The sequence below is a fragment of the Brachionichthys hirsutus genome, chromosome 13 (assembly GCF_040956055.1).
Source record: "Brachionichthys hirsutus isolate HB-005 chromosome 13, CSIRO-AGI_Bhir_v1, whole genome shotgun sequence".
Classification (NCBI taxonomy): domain Eukaryota; kingdom Metazoa; phylum Chordata; class Actinopteri; order Lophiiformes; family Brachionichthyidae; genus Brachionichthys; species Brachionichthys hirsutus.
In genome coordinates this window covers 12,381,172-12,402,242 of record NC_090909.1, presented here as the reverse complement: position 1 = coordinate 12,402,242, position 21,071 = coordinate 12,381,172, and the positions used below count along the sequence as shown (strand labels likewise).

Here is a 21,071-nt window from a genome sequence, read left to right as displayed (position 1 = left end):
ACACAGTCATGTGTCAATTTTAACATTGAAAACCCCATTTATATATTGAAAAGAACAAAGCTCCAGGTGCTTTGAAGAGGAGCATCAAAGCCAACTTTACATGAGAGACTTTATAATGCTAATGCTAACTTAATTCACAATTTGTGTCCCTTTACAACAGGGACCGGTGGGGGGTCAATAATGGTAAGGGGTGCATTTAAGAGGGGTTATTAATTAAATCTTTTGTTTCCTAAAAATAATATTGATAGTGGAGAATATATTAATATTCTGAAGAAAAGCATTCTTTAATGATGATCACACACAACCAGAAAGTTAATGTTCCATGGACTTTTTCTGTGACGAACCCGGAAAGGGATATTTGGTTATTATTTATTTCCTGACTTTTTTTTCTGTGAAGCGTGGCAGGAATGGTATCCGGCAAAAAACTACCAGAATTAAGCATGCAATCGACTAAAAGGTTGATTTGCTGTGAGCTCCCAACTGGTCTAGTCTTTTTGAACCTGCTTAACCTTTATAACTTTGCACATCAAAGGAAAGCTTTGATGTCACATTCTAGCAAAGCCTATAAAACAGTTGAGCTGGCTACAGCAATGCTAGTTGTAAGATTACAATGGAAACATGGAGTTAAGATTCCCAACTGCTCAGGTAAGGAAAGATGAGTACACAAAGTTCCTCACAAAGCTGTATAAAGAGCTGGAATATTACGAAAAGAAAATCAAATTGAAGCTTCTGGATCATACAATCTGTAAAAGATTAAAGGAAGCTAATCAATCAACCAAACTTGAAGCTCTAGTCATCTTCCTTCTTCTAGACAATGAATCAACAGATGTCCAACGCATTATGCGATACTATGCAATGAAACACAGCGTTGCTAAAATGACAACCGATAACACCGAAAAGGACAAGAGAGAAGCGGAGGCGTCTTCTCTCCAGAATGAGAAAGAAATGGCAGAGCGTGAGGAGGCGTGTTGTGTCAAAATTAAAGCGCTACAGGAGTGTATCAAGACAATGAAAGACGATCTTTTAAAGTCCAAGAACATCATTGATAAGCTTACGAGTGAATTGGAAGCCTCAAATGGTAAACATGAAGGGGTGAAAAAAGAGCTTGCGAAGTTGCATTGTGTCGAAATCAATAGACTGAAAGAGCACATCACTGAAACTTTGGAAAATAATACTGAAAAGGGCAAGATGATAGAAAATCTCAAGCGAGAACTGGAAGTGTCTTCTCTTCAGCATCAGGCAGAAACAGCAGAGCGTGAGGAGGCGCATTGTGCCAAAATTAATGAGCTAGAGAAGCACATCACTGAAACTTTGGAAAATAATACTGAAAAGGGCAAGATGATAGAGAATCTCAAGCGAGAACTGGAAGTGTCTTCTCTTCAGCATCAGGCAGAAACAGCAGGAGGCGAAACAGCAGGCACAATGCGCGAGGAGGCGCATTGTGCCAAAATTAATGAGCTAGAGAAGCACATCGAGACGTTGAAAGACGATCTTTTAAAATCCAAGAACATCACTGAGAAGCTGATGAGAGACTTGAAAGCCTTAACTGATAAGTATCAGAGGAGAAAAAAAGAGTGTAAGAAGTTGCATTGTACCAACGGACTACAGGAGTACGCCACTAAAAGTTCAGCAGTTAAAAGTGCATCGGACAAGATCACAGAAAATGTCAAGCAAAAACTGCAGGAATATTCTCTTCAGTGTGAGAAAGAGATAGAAGAGCTTGAGGCGGCGCATTCTGCCAAAATCAAAGCACTGAAGAAGCGTTACCGACAATGCAACGCAACACACTGAAGGCGCAGACTGGCTAAGAAAAGTGACGAGCAGCCCTCTCCGAACTCCTCCCAGATCGGTGGGCCTGCTGGTTCCTCTCAGCTGCCTCCGGAGTCCCACAAGTCAACAAGACTCAATCAGACCCCCTCTTCCGCTTGACTGCATCCCTGCCGCTGTTTGCTCCCCTTTAAACGGACCAGAGCTCCTTTCCTAGGATAATCCACTCCGTTTGGGTTGGTGTGAACGCGCATCCGAACTCCGGAGAGGATCACAAAAGTCCACCTGGATACGGTTCCCTTGCAAGAGAACCGGAGCAAAGGCAGGATCAGCTGTACGTAGTGACGCTACGCGGTGCGTCTCCGGTAGAGGAAGTAGAGCGAGCACCGAGCTGCTCTGCAGGGGAAGCTCAGTGCCCGGTGAAATATGTACCACTGTGTGTAGAGTTCATGTTCATTCCTTTTTTTGGTAACTCAGCTTCCCCTGCAGAGCAGCTCGGTGCTCGCTCTACTTCCTCTCCCGGAGACGCACCACGTAGCCGTAGCGTCACTACGTACGTTTAGGCCTGCGTTTGCTCCGGTGAGCTTTCACACTGCTGACGGAACGGAGCAGGGTTCTCTTGCAAGCGAACCGAGACCCACGTTTTCAGGTGAACTTGTATGATTGTTAGATAAATCTGCGAATGTGTTTATCATTAATTCACCAATGAGTAGCAGTAGTTATGTCATGGTTCTTTTAAGGCCATTTATAATCATTTCCTTCATAATCAATACTCAAGGTATTCATAAAGTATGTGACAATCGTATACAGTAGTCCCTCGATATAATGCGGTTCATCTTCCGCGACTTCGCTGCTTCGCGGAGTTTTAATGCAATTTTTCAGATTTTCTTTTTTGCACTTGAACGCGCCTTGAAGCGGCACTAAGACGAAGGGGCGCGGTCGGAGGAACTGTGAAATACGCGCGAGTCGCTATTAATAACTTCTCATGTGTTCAACCTCGTAGATTGATCATTAAAATTAAATTCATTATTTCTAAAAGCTATCATGTTTATTTGTTAAGCGTTTGTTTTATAGCGCTCTTATTCTCTGTGTAAAAAGAGGCTTTTATTTTGTAGGAGCATAAATGTCACGTCCCTTTTGGGTTTTGTTTCTTCCTGTTGATACATGTAGCCGCTGCCGTTCCGCTGTGCTAAGCTATCCAATAAAGCAGCATGAGAGGCTAAAGACAGCACGAGTAGAATATTTGTTCTTCTGCACTCCAAGCGGCTCTTTCCTCGACCTGCACGCCTTAACATTATTAACAGGAAAACGTTTACTGTACGTACTATATATTTATATTCCTCAAACAAATGTTTCGTTCTGAAAAGGTTTTGATCTTTGGTTTCATTCTATAATACTGAAACAATCTATTTAGATTAATGCCTGACTGTTAAACGTGTATAAAGTGTGTGGTGAGGGGTTTTACAGCCTTAAAACATTTATGTACATGTATAATAATTAAAAAAAATAAAGATGACTACATTGCGGATTTCACTGTTATTAGCTGACTAGACTGAAGAAGTGAACACTATCTACTATCTGCTCAAGGTTGGAGTCTTCATGTCTGGGTGATTTACGCATGTACACGTTCTTATCTGCTAATAAAACCAGCAGGGGGAGCTGTTTCTCTGAGAATCGAGGGCGCGGCTAGAGATCAGCTCCATTCTCCCTTGCTGAAAGAAAGATATTAGTCACGTTTCTTACCGCAAGTAAATGGTGATTGGGTTGAATCTTTGGGGCTTGGTTCTGATTTTCTCTCTTTTACAGCGTCACAAACCTGACATTGATCCTCTCCAGAGTTCGGATGCGCTTTCACACCAGCCCAAATGGAGCGGATTATCAGAGGAAAGGAACTCTGGTCAGTTTAAAGGAGACCATACTTTCCTCTAGAGACGAATGTGAACCTGGTGTATTGGGACAACTCTTGGTGATGATTGGATGGAAGGGGTAGAATTAAGGGGCACAAATAAATCCATTGCACTTTCTTCTCAGAACACTGTGTTTTTGTCGCTTTTTGTTTGTTCATGTTGTGTGTTCACTGCGGTGTGCACAGCCCTCTACGGCGGTAAGCAGGTAATAAAACTAATAAAATATGAATAGGCTAGTCTGCCAAGAGGGCAGGTGACGGTCACAATCACTATAAGAATAAAAATTGCATAGAACTCCAGCAGTGACTGACGTTATGTCCGTCACTGTGGAGCACGAATGCAGACAAGGTAAAAAAAAAAAGAAAGAAAAATAAATAAATAAAGGAGACCAAACAGCAACAGTGTGAAAGCACAACCGGGTTCGGGAGTTGTCGCTCCGTCAGGCACCAACTAGCCACTTGAGAGGGGCTCAAGATGTGTCACCTCCTACCTGTGGAGCGTAAGAACTTCTCCTTCTCCTCTAACTCACCTCCTACCTGTGGAGCATAAGAACTTCTCCTTCTCCTCTAACTCACCTCCTACCTGTGGAGCGTAAGAACTTCTCCTTCTCCTCTAACTCACCTCCTACCTGTGGAGCGTAAGAACTTCTCCTTCTCCTCTAACTCACCTCCTACCTGTGGAGCGTAAGAACTTCTCCTCCTCCTCTAACTCACCTCCTACCTGTGGAGCGTAAGAACTTCTCCTCCTCCTCTAACTCACCTCCTACCTGTGGAGCGTAAGAACTTCTCCTTCTCCTCTAACTCACCTCCTACCTGTGGAGCGTAAGAACTTCTCCTTCTCCTCTAACTCACCTCCTACCTGTGGAGCGTAAGAACTTCTCCTTCTCCTCTAACTCACCTCCTACCTGTGGAGCATAAGAACTTCTCCTTCTGCTCTAACTCACCTCCTACCTGTGGAGCGTAAGAACTTCTCCTTCTCCTCTAACTCACCTCCTACCTGTGGAGCGTAAGAACTTCTCCTTCTGCTCTAACTCACCTCCTACCTGTGGAGCGTAAGAACTTCTCAGACAGTTGACTGGAAAGTAGGATTTTTCATAAATGTAATTGTTTTATTAAAAATGAGAACAAATTCCAGCCTTTTTTGAATCCGAGTTTTATATTGCATAAAACGAATCCTTTGATATAAGCTTAGTAATAAAAGTCCTTTCGTTTCTGACGCTTTTACAACATTGATTCAACACAGAGCCGTCATAAAGTCTCTCTGGAATGACGCGGCTGCTCAGGATCCAAAGAAACGTCCGGAACCTTTTCTGAGTGCATCCAAAAGCAGCGTTCCTTTAACGGACCCTCGTCTGGAGTCGGGACAGGCTCATCAGTCCTGGAAGGCATGGAGCTCCTCCTCCCCGAAGCCCTGCTGCTTCAGCAGCCTGCAAGGCGAGCACAGGAGGAGGAATGAGCAAACCACGGAGCTCCGGGGGGGCCTTCTGCTAAGGACCACAGCCTGTTTTAATAACGCTCTAACTCAGACAAGGGCAAACCCAGGCCCGGGGGCCATATGCGGCCCGTTGGTCTTTTTAATGCGGCCCGCAAAACTTATCCAAATTATATCATTAAATAAAATTGTATTATAATTTAACCTCATTTAGTCGACCTTTTCCCTGGAATGCTGCCTGTCAAAGGACAAATCCTTTAATGCAATAGCTTTCATGTGTCATTTATATTAGCTTACACAAATACTCCTTCCATCTGTTCTTGGTCCGGCCCCTCTGTCAAATTTTAGAACCTATTGTGGCCCGCGAGTCAAAAAGTTTGCCCACCCCTGCTCTAACTGCATCCAAGTGCATTATGGGCGATGGCGTACACTGTAAAAAGAAACAGAAACTACTCGTTAAGATCTTTGGAAGACACACAAACATCCACAGCCACAGTAAGAGGCGGGACTAAAACCAATCCGGGTCGCAAAGAGGGGACGCAGTATGGCTAAGGACCGCCCACAGCCACCGCGCCCCAAAGACAGCCAGACTCGGGAGCTGTTTTTACCCACAAGCCACCGGGCTCCTGAAGCGCTGACCCTTACTCACTGATGTACATCCAGATACACGACGTCAGTACTTATTCATTGTCCAGTCTACTTCCCGAGCTGTGTACTCAGTTTGGTGCGGTGATAATTATACCGCCTTTAACTTTGCTCGGTGTAAATTGTTTTCGTCGCACAGGAAGACATTCATTTCTCAGGTTGCCGTGACGATGACAACAAACTCCTTGAAGGAAGGATCGAGTGAAATGGGAACGGCGTTCGGACGCACCTGACTGTGAGCTCGGTGAAGGGGGCGGGGCCACACACACACACGCAGCACTTGGAACCCGCCGGCCTGCAGAGGGAGTCCCGGAGCACGGCGTCGTCGATCCGGCCCCTCCTGCCCGTCCAGCCGCCGCCCGGCTCCGAGAGGACGTGCTCCACCTCAAAGCTGACAGGAAGCAAATCCATCAGGACACAGGAAGTGATGTCGTGCTCAGGGCCGCTCGTCTTTAACAGCATGATGTATGTCATTACGTGTTCTAAGAGTTGTTATTATAGAACAGAGAGGTCGTGACCTTCAACAGTAAGAGCTGAGGTACGAGCCGTCGCCGTGCCCCGCCCCTACCAGGATGTTCATTCTGTGTTTTGAGTGAAAGCCGTGTCCTAGAATCTGGATCGCATCATCATGAGTACGATAGTTAATCTAGAAAAAATGTATTTCAGGAATGGCGGTTACTTTCAGGGCCGAGATTAGAACCATAAATTAAAACGCGAACAATCGGTTTCAGCAATACTCTGTCTGTGTCGTTATTTGTTGTCGGTAATTCTACGTGATCCTATCGAGGAAATCCACACGTTCCAGATCTAACGCGAGGACCAGACCCTGATGCGTGATCGATCGGGTCGGATGAGGGATTAATCGACGATTATCCCATCCAATGACACGTTTATAATTTAGCAGGGTAAACGATGACTCGTGGTCGGCGCCCGGCGGGCTCTGATCCGACAGGATGAGGGTTCGGTTCAGTACCTCTCTCGAGTCGCAGCCAGCTCGTCCAGATCACGGCGGCACAAGATGTCCTCCTCTCGCCGGTTGAAAAACAGCAGCTTGATTTTGCTGAGGACAAAGACACGCGAGCGACTTGGATCAGGGACAGTTCCGTGAAACGCGTCGGTCGCCTAAAGGCGGGTCAGAGACCTGGATCAGGTTAAGAATCCAGTTTCTGGTGCTCTCCAGCCGAAGCTGAACGTTTCATCATCACACGGACCGCGAGGACATTCTGCATCGTGCCACGCCCACTGACTGAGCTGCCATGGCAACCTCTGGATTTACCAACCACAGGCCGCGTCGTTCCCCACCAGCTGGGTGAGAACCTTCCTCGTAGCGAACAGCGGCGTTCAGAGGGACCACGGGAAAGATACAGCGCACGGAACGCCTGTGAAGCGCCGCGCCGACAACGCGGACCTATTTGGGGGTTACACAACAAACAGGAGGAAGGCGAGGAGAAAGACGAGGCCTTGCTGATGCGGTAGGGAGACGCTGAGAGCCGTCCATCTCCACGGTGACGGCATAAACATCCTGCGATGGTTCTCACCTGATGCTCTCAATGTCCTGCAGAGCCAGGGGAACGAGGCGAAGCATCGGCGTGAGCCCCGTGCCTGCTGCTACAAGGTAGAGGTGTGTGATGTCATCAAGGGGGCGGAGACTGAAGGCGCCCTCAGGACCACTAACGGATACGTGGGCACCTGGAGAGTGGGTGTGAACAGGAAGGGATGAGAAGGATCTCATCTCATCAACGCTTCATGTCTCCTCTAACATGTTTTATCTTCTTATACGCGCTACACATCAAAGTCTTCTTCGTTCTTATACGCGCTACACATCAAAGTCTTCTTCGTTCTTATACGCGCTACACATCGTGTCGCCTGCTTGTTGGGGACAGAAGCAGAAACACCTGGATGTTGTATTTAATAGATATCCTGTGCGGTACAAATACACGGCCAAGCTGCATCACTGCAAGTCTGCGTGTTGCCAGGACAACCGTGAACAGGCTGCATCCGCTAGAGCAGCGGCCCCCAACCTTTTTCCTGCCACGGACCGGTTTCATGCGGACCAGGGGGTAATTAAATTAAAAAAGAGGAATATAATCTTACCAATAAACTTTATATTATGCACTTTCAATTACTATTAAAGTATTACACTAATATCTACTCATTAGTTGTGCTCTCAATAATCGCTTCTGTTCTTCATGTTCACGTTTTTTGTGTCATAAATTCCACATTCTTGTCTTTTATTCCTGGTTTCTTGGTCTCTCTGTGCCGGAGCCGTTTTAACCCCTTCATTACTTCGTTAACGAAGCTAATCAGCTGGAGATAAACCGAGTTTTAAGTCTGACTCCTGGTTTGTCTGCTAAAAGAAGTTTTCTTTTCTTCCTCCTCTTCCTCAGTTGGACTTTCCCCTTACCAAAGAAGCTCTCCAAAGACGTTTGTTTTTTTAATTTAATTTTCACTAGTTCACGTCTGTTTTTAGTAACGTATCACGTAAAACATGAACATTCACAGGCAAATGTTACGTTGGAGAAAATCCGGTGGTTTTTCAAAATAAAACACCTTTTAGACGCTAATAATCGATACAACGGAAATGTTATAAATTAGTTATTCTTTCTGTGCGGCCCGGTAACAAAGCCTCACGGACCGGTACCGGGCCGCGGCGCTACAGGACGACGGCCCGGCCGTGCCTCACCGACGGGCAGGCTGCTGAGGTACGGCGTGAACAGCCCGTCCGGGTACACCTTGATCAGGAGGTAGATGTCCGACTCCCGTAGGGGATCCCACGGCGCGGCTGCGAGGCGAGGCTCTACGGGGGTGTATGGCCGCACGACCTCTGCCTCTGTTGGGAGGACAGCAAGAAAAAGCACACTTCAGTCTGTTCATCAGCCCCCCCCCCCCCCCTCCCCCGGTTAGCTTTGGCTACGCACCGTGAACGAGGGCTTTGAGGAAAACGTGTTTTCCCACAGGCAAGTGTCTGACGGTCCCGCGTGGAAGCCGCATCCTGAAAATAGAGGTGTTACGGTTCACCTCAGTCTTAGACACCAGCAGGCAGTCCCGATAGTAGAGCGCTGGAACGACACCATTCAGGATCCATGTTGACACGTTCAAAGCTCGACGCAGAAGCTCCACTTTGAGGCGGGGTCTGACCTCGGTCTGTTTTCGGCAGCAGCGTGTTGTGACCTTCCAGAGGTTGTCCCAGGCGTGCCCATTTCCGTTTGGCCTGTTTCTGCATGGTGAGCTGGGTCTTTCCCACGGAGACGGCAGTGGACACTGTTGGACAGAGGACAATGGCAAACGGTGAAATGCAGATCCGCTTCGGAGGACACAGAAACTGGGGACTATCATGAAAGCAGGTTGCATGTGAGCATTAGAACGTTACACTGCCTGCCGGGGTTAGGGCTAGGGTTAGGGTTAGGGTCCCCGAGTGCTGCTCTGTGTCCTTGAGAGCCGACGGTTCCAGCAGGCGTTGGGGTGTCCCCCTACAGCAGGACAATGTCTCACCGTTCGGTGTTGGTGTACCCGACGCCGTCCGGTACATCCACAGACTTCCCAAGAGCTCTCTGATGGTAGAGCAGCTCGTCCAGTGTTAGTCTGTTAAAAGAGGTTTTCTTTTCTTCCTCCTCTTCTTCCTCCTCAGTTGGACTTTCCCCTTACCAAAGAAGCTCTCCAAAGACGTTTGTTTTTTAATTTAATCTTCACTAGTTCACGTCTGTTTTTAGTAACGTATCACGTAAAGCATGAACAATCACAGGCGAATGTTACGCTGGAGAAAATCCGGTGGTTTTTCAAAATAAAACACCTTTTAGACGCTAATAATCGATACAACGGAAATTGTATACATTAGTTATTCTTTCTGTGCGGTCCAGTAACAAATGCCTCACGGACCGGTACCGGGCCGAGGCCCGGTGGTCGGGGACCGCTGCGCTAGAGGACTGGAGGACATGTGGGGACGATTCGTCATCTTCAGATCATTCTTGTTGCTCATCGGGAGTGTGGCCAGGGATCAATGATCAATGATGCACAAGTGGAGTCTGGAACTGCACCTTGGAAGCAGACTGTCTTAATACTAGAGTTTGACTCTATAATTAGGACGTTAGGACCGTGCAGCGTCCTTATGCCAAAACGTTTGCCTGAACTCTCTGGACCGGAGCTTTTCCTGATCACACAGCTTGGACTCACACAACGAGGTTAAATACTGGACGCATTATTTTAGTCTTACCAGAAATGTTGTCCTCAACTGAATCAGCAAGACCTGAAACAACAGCAAAACAACAAAAATAATTAGTGCACATATCCTATCTGTGACAAACTGCAATGCAAAGCGAGATTAAAGTATATCTCGGTTCAAAAACCTGTGAAAGAAGCAAAACATCTTCAAGCTTTTCCTCCAAGTCCAGTTCACTTTAGTTCACAATGATCAAACAACAGTGTAAAGACCGTAGGGCTGCAGCGATTCAGCGAGTAAATCGAGTCATTCCATCAGAAGAAAGCTGTTTTTGATACGTCAGCACAGTCGAGGACATAGGGAAGCATTTCACCCAAAACGAGATGGTCAAATGACTAAAGTCAAAGAATACATCAGAAAGAAGTAACCTGGAGATGAGCTGCACAGACTATACGTCAGGAAACAGAAATGGGAAGAGGAGGATGAACCCGAAGGGCCGTTCTGCAGGCTCACGATACCAGACACGCCCCAATGATCGATTACAAATGTAGGCTGAAGGTGAGGCTAACCCGCCAGGCCAACCCCGACGCATGTTCATCGCTGCATGCGGCTTTAATTCAGGTTATTCTTGCTTTCTTTCTATATGCAGTCAATGTTTAGCTCTACTCTCTCCTGACAGCAACAAGAATTAGATTTCATCCTATAAATAGCAGCAAAAAAAGTCTTATTTTTACTTACGTAAATGTATCATGTAGGACAATTTCTCCAGGAGAAGTTCCACTCGTAGAACTCCTGACTCAAGATCGACAAGGGAGCAGCCGGTGCTGGGAAACTGACAGGAAAGAAATGCATGTATCGATCAATAAAATACACGTATCGATCAATAAAATACATGCATCGATCAATAACATGCATGTATCGATCAATAAAATACACGTATCGATCAATAAAATACATGCATCGATCAATAACATGCATGTATCGATCAATAAAATACATGCATCGATCAATAAAATACATGCATCAATCAATAAAATACATGCATCGATCAATAACATGCATGTATCGATCAATAAAATACATGCATCGATCAATAAAATACATGCATCGATCAATAAAATACATGCATCGATCAATAAAATACATGCATCGATCAATAACATGCATGTATCGATCAATAAAATACATGCATCGATCAATAAAATACATGCATCGATCAATAAAATACATGCATCAATCAATAAAATACATGCATCGATCAATAACATGCATGTATCGATCAATAAAATACATGCATCGATCAATAAAATACATGCATCGATCAATAAAATACATGCATCGATCAATAACATGCATGCATTGATCAATAACTACTGCTACTACTACTATTGTACTACTGCTACTGCTACTACTGTGCTACTACTACTGTACTACTACTATTACTGCTACTACTACTGTACTACTGCTACTGCTACTACTGTGCTACTACTACTGTACTACTACTATTACTGCTACTACTACTGTACTACTACTACTACTGCTGCTACTACTGTACTACTACTGTACTACTATTGTACTACCACTACTACTACTACTGTACTACTATTGTACTACCACTACTACTACTACTGTACTACTATTGTACTACCACTACTACTACTACTGTACTACTATTGTACTACCACTACTACTACTACTACTACTGCTACTGTACTACTACTGCTACTACTGTACTACTACTATTACTGCTGCTACTACTGTATTACTACTGTACTGCTGCTACTACTGCTACTACTACTGTACTACTACTACTACTACTGTACTACTACTGCTGCTACTACTGTACTACTACTACTACTACTGTACTACTACTACTACTGCTGCTACTACTACTGTACTACTACTACTGTACTACTGTACTACTACTACTGCTACTACTGTACTACTACTGCTACTACTGCAGTACTGCTACTACTGTACTACTACTACTGTACTACTACTGCTGGTATTAGAAGGAAGCATGTTGGTGCTCAGTCAAAGCTCATTAATGCAGTGAGAAATTAATAAATTCAGCAGAAGACAAATCAGAGCGCCTTTAGACAGACACCAGCTGCAGTTTCCTCCGTCTGCCAGCAGGGGCTGCTACTGCTTTGTTGCTTCATGGGCGCTTACCTTCTTTTTAGCATAAACGACCACTTGGACCGTCGCATCCGTCTGGAACCAGTCGTACCTACACAAACACAGGACAGTAACGATGTCACCGATACCTGCATGCACAAGCGCATGCACAAGCGCATGCACAAGCGCATGCACAAGCGCATGCACAAGCGCATGCACAAGCGCATGCACATTCAGGCAGCGTCCTCATTCATACCGAGGCTGGCCGTCTCTGTCCGGCACTGGAACCGGATCGGGCAGGAGGAGGCCTGTTGGTGTTTGAGCAGGGATGACAGCTGAGGAGAAAGGAAAACAGAAAGCATGACAGGAGGTCGGGTGAAGCCAGCAAAGACAGGCCTGGACCCGTGGAGCAGAGCGCTAGCATTATCCCAACACGCTAAAGAGGAGGATAGTCAGGCCTGGATCCGTGGAACAGAGCGCTAGCATTATCCCAACACGCTAAAGAGGAGGATAGTCAGGCCTGGATCCGTGGAACAGAGCGCTAGCATTATCCCAACACGCTAAAGAGGAGGATAGTCAGGCCTGGATCCGTGGAACAGAGCGCTAGCATTATCCCAACACGCTAAGGAGGAGGATAGACAGGCCTGGATCCGTGGAACAGAGCGCTAGCATTATCCCAACACGCTAAGGAGGAGGATAGTCAGGCCTGGATCCGTGGAACAGAGCGCTAGCATTATCCCAACACGCTAAGGAGGAGGATAGTCAGGCCTGGATCCGTGGAACAGAGCGCTAGCATTATCCCAACACGCTAAGGAGGAGGATAGTCAGGCCTGGATCCGTGGAACAGAGCGCTAGCATTATCCCAACACGCTAAGGAGGAGGATAGTCAGGCCTGGATCCGTGGAACAGAGCGCTAGCATTATCCCAACACGCTAAGGAGGAGGATAGACAGGCCTGGATCCGTGGAACAGAGCGCTAGCATTATCCCAACACGCTAAGGAGGAGGATAGTCAGGCCTGGATCCGTGGAGCAGAGCGCTAGCATTATCCCAACACGCTAAGGAGGAGGATAGACAGGCCTGGATCCGTGGAACAGAGCGCTAGCATTATCCCAACACGCTAAGGAGGAGGATAGTCAGGCCTGGATCCGTGGAACAGAGCGCTAGCATTATCCCAACACGCTAAGGAGGAGGATAGACAGGCCTGGATCCGTGGAACAGAGCGCTAGCATTATCCCAACACGCTAAGGAGGAGGATAGTCAGGCCCGTCAGAAACAGAACCTCCTTCGTGGACGTAATTAAGGTATTAATAATCAACTATTTGCAATGATATGTCTTCTGTGTACTTTAAAATACATTTCAAAGGAAGAACGGTTGAAGAAAAAAAGAGATGAAATTGAGAATGGTACAGTAATAGTACAGCAGTAGTACAGTAGTAGTAGTAGTATTATTAAAGACCACATTTATGAAAGTGCAGTATCCTAACTAGAGGTTCGGATGCAGATCACTGAAATCTGGACCTCATGTGAACACAGTGATGTAGTCATGATAGCTTCTGTGTGTGCGCGTGTGTGTGTGTGTGCGTGTGTGTGTGTGTGTGCGTGTGTGTGTGTGCGTGCGTGTGTGCGTGCGTGCGTGCATGCGTGCGTGTGTGTGTGTGTGTACCTTTCATAACAGTCGCCATTCTGCCCACCAAGCACTCTTTCAGCATGGACTCATAGTTCACCCACCGGTGTACCTGCACACAAACACGCCCACTAGAACCTCTGCCTCTCGGGGCATTTTACATTCACTGCTGAGCCACACATCCTTTATGTAGCCCCCAATTAGCTACACGTTATCTACGGGATCCAGAATACCGGTAATCACAGACAAACACCGAAGCAAAAGTAGACTACTGGCCGACAGTCCCGATTCACCACCTGCTGAGACTTTAAATCACAATTAACAGTTATAATTACCGACTCTTCTTGCACGAAGCCGAGCAAGGACTTCTGTATCGGTTGGAAAGATTATTATTTTATGCAATAAGTCATTTTTTGAGGCCGAAATGTACTCAAAAACTTCACGGACATTAACATGAGACATGATCAGCAATGGGCAGAGCGAGGTGGGTCATGGGCACCGGCCCAAACACAGTCCGGGGAACCCGTCTGTTGTTCTGGCTGTTATTATCGTTGCTATAACAATAAGTAGTATGTTCTAGAATACCTGGAAAGTAACACTCCATGTTCTGCATTACCGTACTCTTTTTTTTCCAGCTGGATTCTACCTGATCGAACAGGCCAGTTCCGTCTGTTCCGCCAGCCTTCATCAGCTCCTCTTCCCCACCCGGGTGGTAGTCCATGTAGGGGCTCAAATTGTAAACCATTCCTGAGAGCACAGACACAAACAAAATGGCGTAAACACGGTGCACCTCCTCACAGACAGCGTTGGGTTCTCTTTATCGGGTTACGTACCGAGAACCAGTTCAAGAACGCTGATCCCATCAGAGAATGTTCGAAGTATTTTGTTTACCCCTCATGCTCAAGTTAGGTTTCAGTGATCAGTAATACTGGGGCACCTCAGGGAACTGTTCTCTCACCCTCGACATTGTCAATGCGGACTCCCCGATGCTTATAGTCCTCCACCGAGTCCCCGCTGAGCCCCTGGATGGACCCATTGGAGACTTTGTCCTCCTGAGGTCCACCTCCAGCTACGTTGTCTTTGCCACGTTTCGCGTGATCGGCTCGTTTACCCAACGACGCCGAAAGACGTCAGTGAGCTTTGAAATTGGATTCTGCCTCAGAATGAAACACGGGAGGAACACGCCTCTCATTTCTGATGACAGAAGAGACTTTCATGGTTCATCGGTCGGTTGCTGTTTGAATAGTCGCAGCACATGGGTCCGTCCGTGGGTCTTGAAATCGAGGGCAAAATGAGCAAAAGCTGCTGCCATTGAATGAGTTAACAGTAAAATGTTGGAAGTTACTTTGAATAATTGATTACATTTATGACTGTTGTTCTGCAGCCAGTGTGACTCAGGGCAAATGGGGCAAATGGGGCAAATGGTGTCGGGCAGCAGCCCCACAGGCCGGTCGGGGAGGAAGGGGTTAAGCTCCGGTGCGACTCGGCGCTCACCTCTGATGCTCGTCCAGCAGTCGTCTCGCGTGGCGTGTTTCTGCAGTTCTTCCTGCGTGACTTCCACCAGACGGCCTCGGAGTCCGCTCAGGTCTCTGCCACTCTTAGAAAACCGAATCCAGTCCAGGAGACTGTGTCCGGGCTTTAGCGCCACCTAGTGGAAACAGGAAGCGTCATGCATCGGTAGAGAAGGTGACCTCCATTCACTGCTAGGATCAATATCTACTCCTACTAGTCCCAAGCCAGTCAAAGCCCCGATCAGCCAGGTCCCAGTCAAAGCCCCGATCAGCCAGGTCCCAGTCAAAGCCCCGATCAGCCAGGTCCCAGTCAAAGCCCCGATCAGACAGGTCCCAGTCAAAGCCCCGATCAGACAGGTCCCAGTCAAAACCCCGATCAGCCAAGTCCCAGTCAAAACCCCGATCAGCCAAGTCCCAGTCAAAACCCCGATCAGCCAGGTCCCAGTCAAAGCCCCGATCAGCCAGGTCCCAGTCAAAGCCCCGATCAGCCAGGTCCCAGTCAAAGCCCCGATCAGACAGGTCCCAGTCAAAGCCCCGATCAGACAGGTCCCAGTCAAAGCCCCGATCAGACAGGTCCCAGTCAAAGCCCCGATCAGACAGGTCCCAGTCAAAGCCCCGATCAGACAGGTCCCAGTCAAAGCCCCGATCAGACAAGTCCCAGTTAAAGCCCCGATCAGCCAGGTCCCAGTCAAAGCCCCGATCAGACAGGTCCCAGTCAAAGCCCCGATCAGACAGGTCCCAGTCAAAGCCCCGATCAGCCAGGTCCCAGTCAAAGCCCCGATCAGACAGGTCCCAGTCAAAGCCCCGATCAGACAGGTCCCAGTCAAAGCCCCGATCAGCCAGGTCCCAGTCAAAGCCCCGATCAGACAGGTCCCAGTCAAAGCCCCGATCAGACAGGTCCCAGTCAAAGCCCTGATCAGCCAGGTCCTAGTTAAAGCATCGATCAGACAGGTCCCAGTCAAAGGCCCGATCAGACAGGTCCCAGTCAAAGCCCCGATCAGACAGGTCCCAGTCAAAGCCCCGATCAGACAGGTCCCAGTCAAAGCATCGATCAGACAGGTCCCAGTTAAAGCCCCGATCAGACAGGTCCCAGTCAAAGCCCCGATCAGCCAAGTCCCAGTCAAAGCCCCGATCAGACAGGTCCCAGTCAAAGCATCGATCAGACAGGTCCCAGTCAAAGCCCCCCCGATCAGACAGGTCCCAGTCAAAGCCCCGATCAGCCAGGTCCCAGTCAAAGCCCCGATCAGCCAGGTCCCAGTCAAAGCCCCGATCAGCCAGGTCCCAGTCAAAGCCCCGATCAGACAGGTCCCAGTCAAAGCCCCAATCAGACAGGTCCCAGTCAAAGCCCCGATCAGACAGGTCCCAGTCAAAGCCCCGATCAGACAGGTCCCAGTCAAAGCCCCGATCAGACAGGTCCCAGTCAAAGCCCCGATCAGACAAGTCCCAGTTAAAGCCCCGATCAGCCAGGTCCCAGTCAAAGCCCCGATCAGACAGGTCCCAGTCAAAGCCCCGATCAGACAGGTCCCAGTCAAAGCCCCGATCAGCCAGGTCCCAGTCAAAGCCCCGATCAGCCAGGTCCCAGTTAAAGCCCCGATCAGACAGGTCCCAGTTAAAGCCCCGATCAGACAGGTCCCAGTCAAAGCATCGATCAGCCAGGTCCCAGTCAAAGCCCCGATCAGACAGGTCCCAGTCAAAGCCCCGATCAGCCAGGTCCCAGTCAAAGCCCCGATCAGACAGGTCCCAGAACCCTGATGGGGGGTCTGGATGAAAGCTTTCTACCTGTTAAGGTTCAGAACACCTGAGTTCTGAGTTCCTAAAGGAGACTCGTGAATAAAGGTGAGCTGTGCTGAGACATCGGGAGACCCGGAAGTAACGCGGACTAGTTCTACAGAACGATGACCCAGACTCACCTTCTTCCTCGCGGACTGGCCGGACGGAGCGACTCGCTGCTGGGAGCCCGGCAGAGGGAAGCTCTGGCTCTGGCTCTGGGTCCGGGTCTGGGTCCGGGTCCGGGTCTGGCTCTGGGCCGCAGGGTTCAACATGCTGCGAGTCCCTCAGCAGCAGTTCACCACGACACGGAAACGACGATGGCGACACTGAATGCTAAGTGTTATTGGCAAAGGTTCCTCCCTCGTCGAGCCACATCTCTCCGTTACAAGGCTAGGCTAGGCTAAGCTAGGCTAGGCTAGGCTAGGCTAGGCTACTTTCCGTAGATGCTAATAGTTATTATTAAAACGATCACCGTCCATTTACATTGTGTTGCTATCATAGCATAACATTTAGAAGCGCTAACTGCACATCCGCTACTGCAAGACCACACGAATGTCGCACACTGTGACGTCATCACGTTACGACGTTCCTCCGGCTGATGGGATGAGCTGCCGTCTGAACGCGGCCTGTTCTGTCAAACATGTCAACACAGCAGGAGTTTAAAAATGTTAGAGCATCAACAATGGCTGCAGAGAGACAGGCAGGGAGGGAGGAAGACAGGGAGACAGGGAGGGGACAGGGAGACAGGGAGGGAGGAAGACAGGGAGACAGACAGGCAGGGAGACACTTGAGCAATGCAGGACTGCGGCTATTCTTTTGTTAAGTATTTCTGTTTCTGCGTGTATTTCTGTATTAAGTATTAAGTATTTCTGTTTCTGCGTGTATTTCTGTATTAAGTATTAAGTATTTCTGTTTCTGCGTGTATTTCTGTATTAAGTATTAAGTATTTCTGTATTAAGTATTAAGTATTTCTCTTTCTGCGTGTATTTCTGTATTAAGTATTAAGTATTTCTGTTTCTGCGTGTATTTCTGTATTAAGTATTAAGTATTTCTGTTTCTGCGTGTATTTCTGTATTAAGTATTAAGTATTTCTGTATTAAGTATTAAGTATTTCTCTTTCTGCGTGTATTTCTGTATTAAGTATTAAGTATTTCTGTTTCTGCGTGTATTTCTGTATTAAGTATTAAGTATTTCTGTTTCTGCGTGTATTTCTGTATTAAGTATTAAGTATTTCTGTTTCTGCGTGTATTTCTGTATTAAGTATTTCTGTTTCTGCGTGTATTTCTGTATTAAGTATTAAGTATTTCTGTTTCTGCGTGTATTTCTGTATTAAGTATTAAGTATTTCTGTTTCTGCGTGTATTTCTGTATTAAGTATTAAGTATTTCTGTTTCTGCGTGTATTTCTGTATTAAGTATTAAGTATTAAGTATTTCTGTTTCTGCGTGTATTTCTGTATTAAGTATTAAGTATTTCTGTTTCTGCGTGTATTTCTGTATTAAGTATTTCTGTTTCTGCGTGTATTTCTGTATTAAGTATTAAGTATTTCTGTTTCTGCGGGTATTTCTGTATTAAGTATTAAGTATTTCTGTTTCTGCGTGTATTTCTGTATTAAGTATTAAGTATTTCTGTTTCTGCGTGTATTTCTGTATTAAGTATTTCTGTTTCTGCGTGTATTTCTGTATTAAGAATTAAGTATTTCTGTTTCTGCGTGTATTTCTGTCTGACTCGGGGCGTCCCTCGTTGCCACGCCGCCGCTGTTCCGCTACCTGCAGATGGCAGCAGAGAGCAGCAGAACTGGTTCACTGGAATGGACCTTGCTTTTGGTTCGAGTCGGGTCTGACTCACACGCAGACAGCTCGATGAATGAATGAATCATAGGGAAATACACATTCATGTTTTCATTAAAACTGCATCTGCTTTTGCATGAACAACCATCAAACCACAAAACTGCTCATTTTCAAGAAGAGGAATGAATGGATGGATGGATGAATGAATAGATGAATGAATGAATGAATGAATGCATGAATAGATGAATGGATGGATGGATGAATGAATGGATGGATGAATGAATGAATAGATGAATGAATGGATGGATGGATGAATGAATAGATGAATGGATGGATGCATGAATGAATGGATGGATGAATGAATTAATGGATGAATGAATGGATGGATGAATTGATGAATGGATGGATGGATGAATGCATGGATGGATGAATTGATGAATGGATGAATGAATGGATGGATGAATTGATGGATGGATGGATGGATTAATGAATTAATGGATGAATGAATGGATGGGTGAATTGATGAATGGATGAATGAATGGATGGATGAATTGATGAATGGATGGATGGATGAATGAATGGATGGGTGAATGAATTAATGAATGAATCAATGAATGAATGGACGAATTAATGAATTAATGAATGGGTGAATGAACGAATGAATTAATGAATGGGTGGATGAATTAGTGGATGGATGAATGATTGATTGAATGGATGGATGAATGAATTAATGGATGGATGGATGAATAGATGAATGACTAGATGAATGAATGGATGAATGGATGGATGAATAGATGAATGCATGGATGAATGAATGGATGAATGAATGGATGGATGAATGAATGAATGATTGAATGGATGAGTGGATGAATGAATGAATGAATGTTAGATGAATGGATGGATGGATGGATGGATGAATGGATGGATAGATGAATGAATAGATAAATGGATGGATGGATGAATGCATGGATGAATGGATGGATGGATGAATAGATGAATGAATGGATGAATGAATGATTGAATGGATGGATGAATGAATGAATGATTGAAAGGTTGAATGGATGAGTGGATGAATGAATGATTGAATGAATGAATGAATAGATGAATGGATGGATGATTGAATGACTGAATGATTGAATGAATGAATAGATGAATGGATGGATGAATGAATGACTGAATGATTGAATGAATGAATGACTGAATGATTGAATGAATGAATGAATGAATGATTGAATGATTGAATGAATGAATGACTGAATGATTGAATGATTGAATGATTGAATGAATGAATGACTGAATGATTGAATGGATGGATGAATGAATGAATGATTGAATGGATGAGTGGATGAATGAATGATTGAATGAATGAATGACTGAATGATTGAATGATTGAATGAATGAATGACTGAATGATTGAATGATTGAATGAATGAATGAATGAATGACTGAATGATTGAATGATTGAATGAATGAATAGATGAATGGATGGATGAATGAATGAATAGATGAATGAATGAATGAATGACTGAATGATTGAATGAATGAATGACTGAATGATTGAATGAATGAATGAATGACTGAATGATTGAATGAATGAATGACTGAATGATTGAATGAATGAATGAATGAATGATTGAATGATTGAATGAATGAATGACTGAATGATTGAATGATTGAATGATTGAATGAATGAATGACTGAATGATTGAATGGATGGATGAATGAATGAATGATTGAATGGTTGAATGGATGAGTGGATGAATGAATGATTGAATGAATGAATGACTGAATGATTGAATGATTGAATGAATGAATGACTGAATGATTGAATGATTGAATGAATGAATGACTGAATGACTGAATGATTGAATGAATGAATGACTGAATGATTGAATGATTGAATGAATGCATGGATGAATGGATGGATGGATGAATGGATGGATGAATAGATGAATGAATGGATGAATGAATGATTGAATGGATGAATGAATGATTGAATGGTTGAATGGATGAGTGGATGAATGAATGATTGAATGAATGATTGAATAAATGAATGAATGAATAGATGAATAGTTGGATGAATGAATGACTGAATGATTGAATGATTGAATGACTGAATGATTGAATGATTGAATGGATGAATGAATGACTGAATGATTGAATGACTGAATGACTGAATGAATGAATGAATGAATGAATGACTGAATGATTGAATGGATGAATGAATGAATAGATGAATGGATGGATGAATGAATGACTGAATGATTGAATGAATGATTGAACGAATGAATGAATGAATAGATGAATAGTTGGATGAATGAATGACTGAATGATTGAATGAATGAATGAATGA

The 21,071-nt window shown here is 45.5% G+C and overlaps 1 protein-coding gene across 1 annotated transcript; it reads right to left on the bottom strand.

Moving 5' to 3' along the window:
* Positions 1-4,810: 4,810 nt before the first annotated feature.
* Positions 4,811-17,202, bottom strand: cyb5r4 (cytochrome b5 reductase 4). Its single transcript, XM_068747326.1, has 16 exons — positions 17,188-17,202; positions 17,071-17,139; positions 15,144-15,297; positions 14,296-14,396; positions 13,689-13,761; positions 12,281-12,359; positions 12,079-12,136; positions 10,645-10,738; positions 9,961-9,993; positions 8,889-9,011; positions 8,669-8,809; positions 8,434-8,580; positions 7,289-7,439; positions 6,724-6,810; positions 5,980-6,141; positions 4,811-5,100 (listed from the first exon to the last, which is right to left on the bottom strand). Exons 1-16 carry the CDS (start codon positions 17,200-17,202, stop codon positions 5,046-5,048), a joined length of 1,542 nt encoding a protein of 513 aa, XP_068603427.1. The 3' UTR covers positions 4,811-5,045.
* Between the last annotated feature and the right edge of the window lie 3,869 nt (positions 17,203-21,071).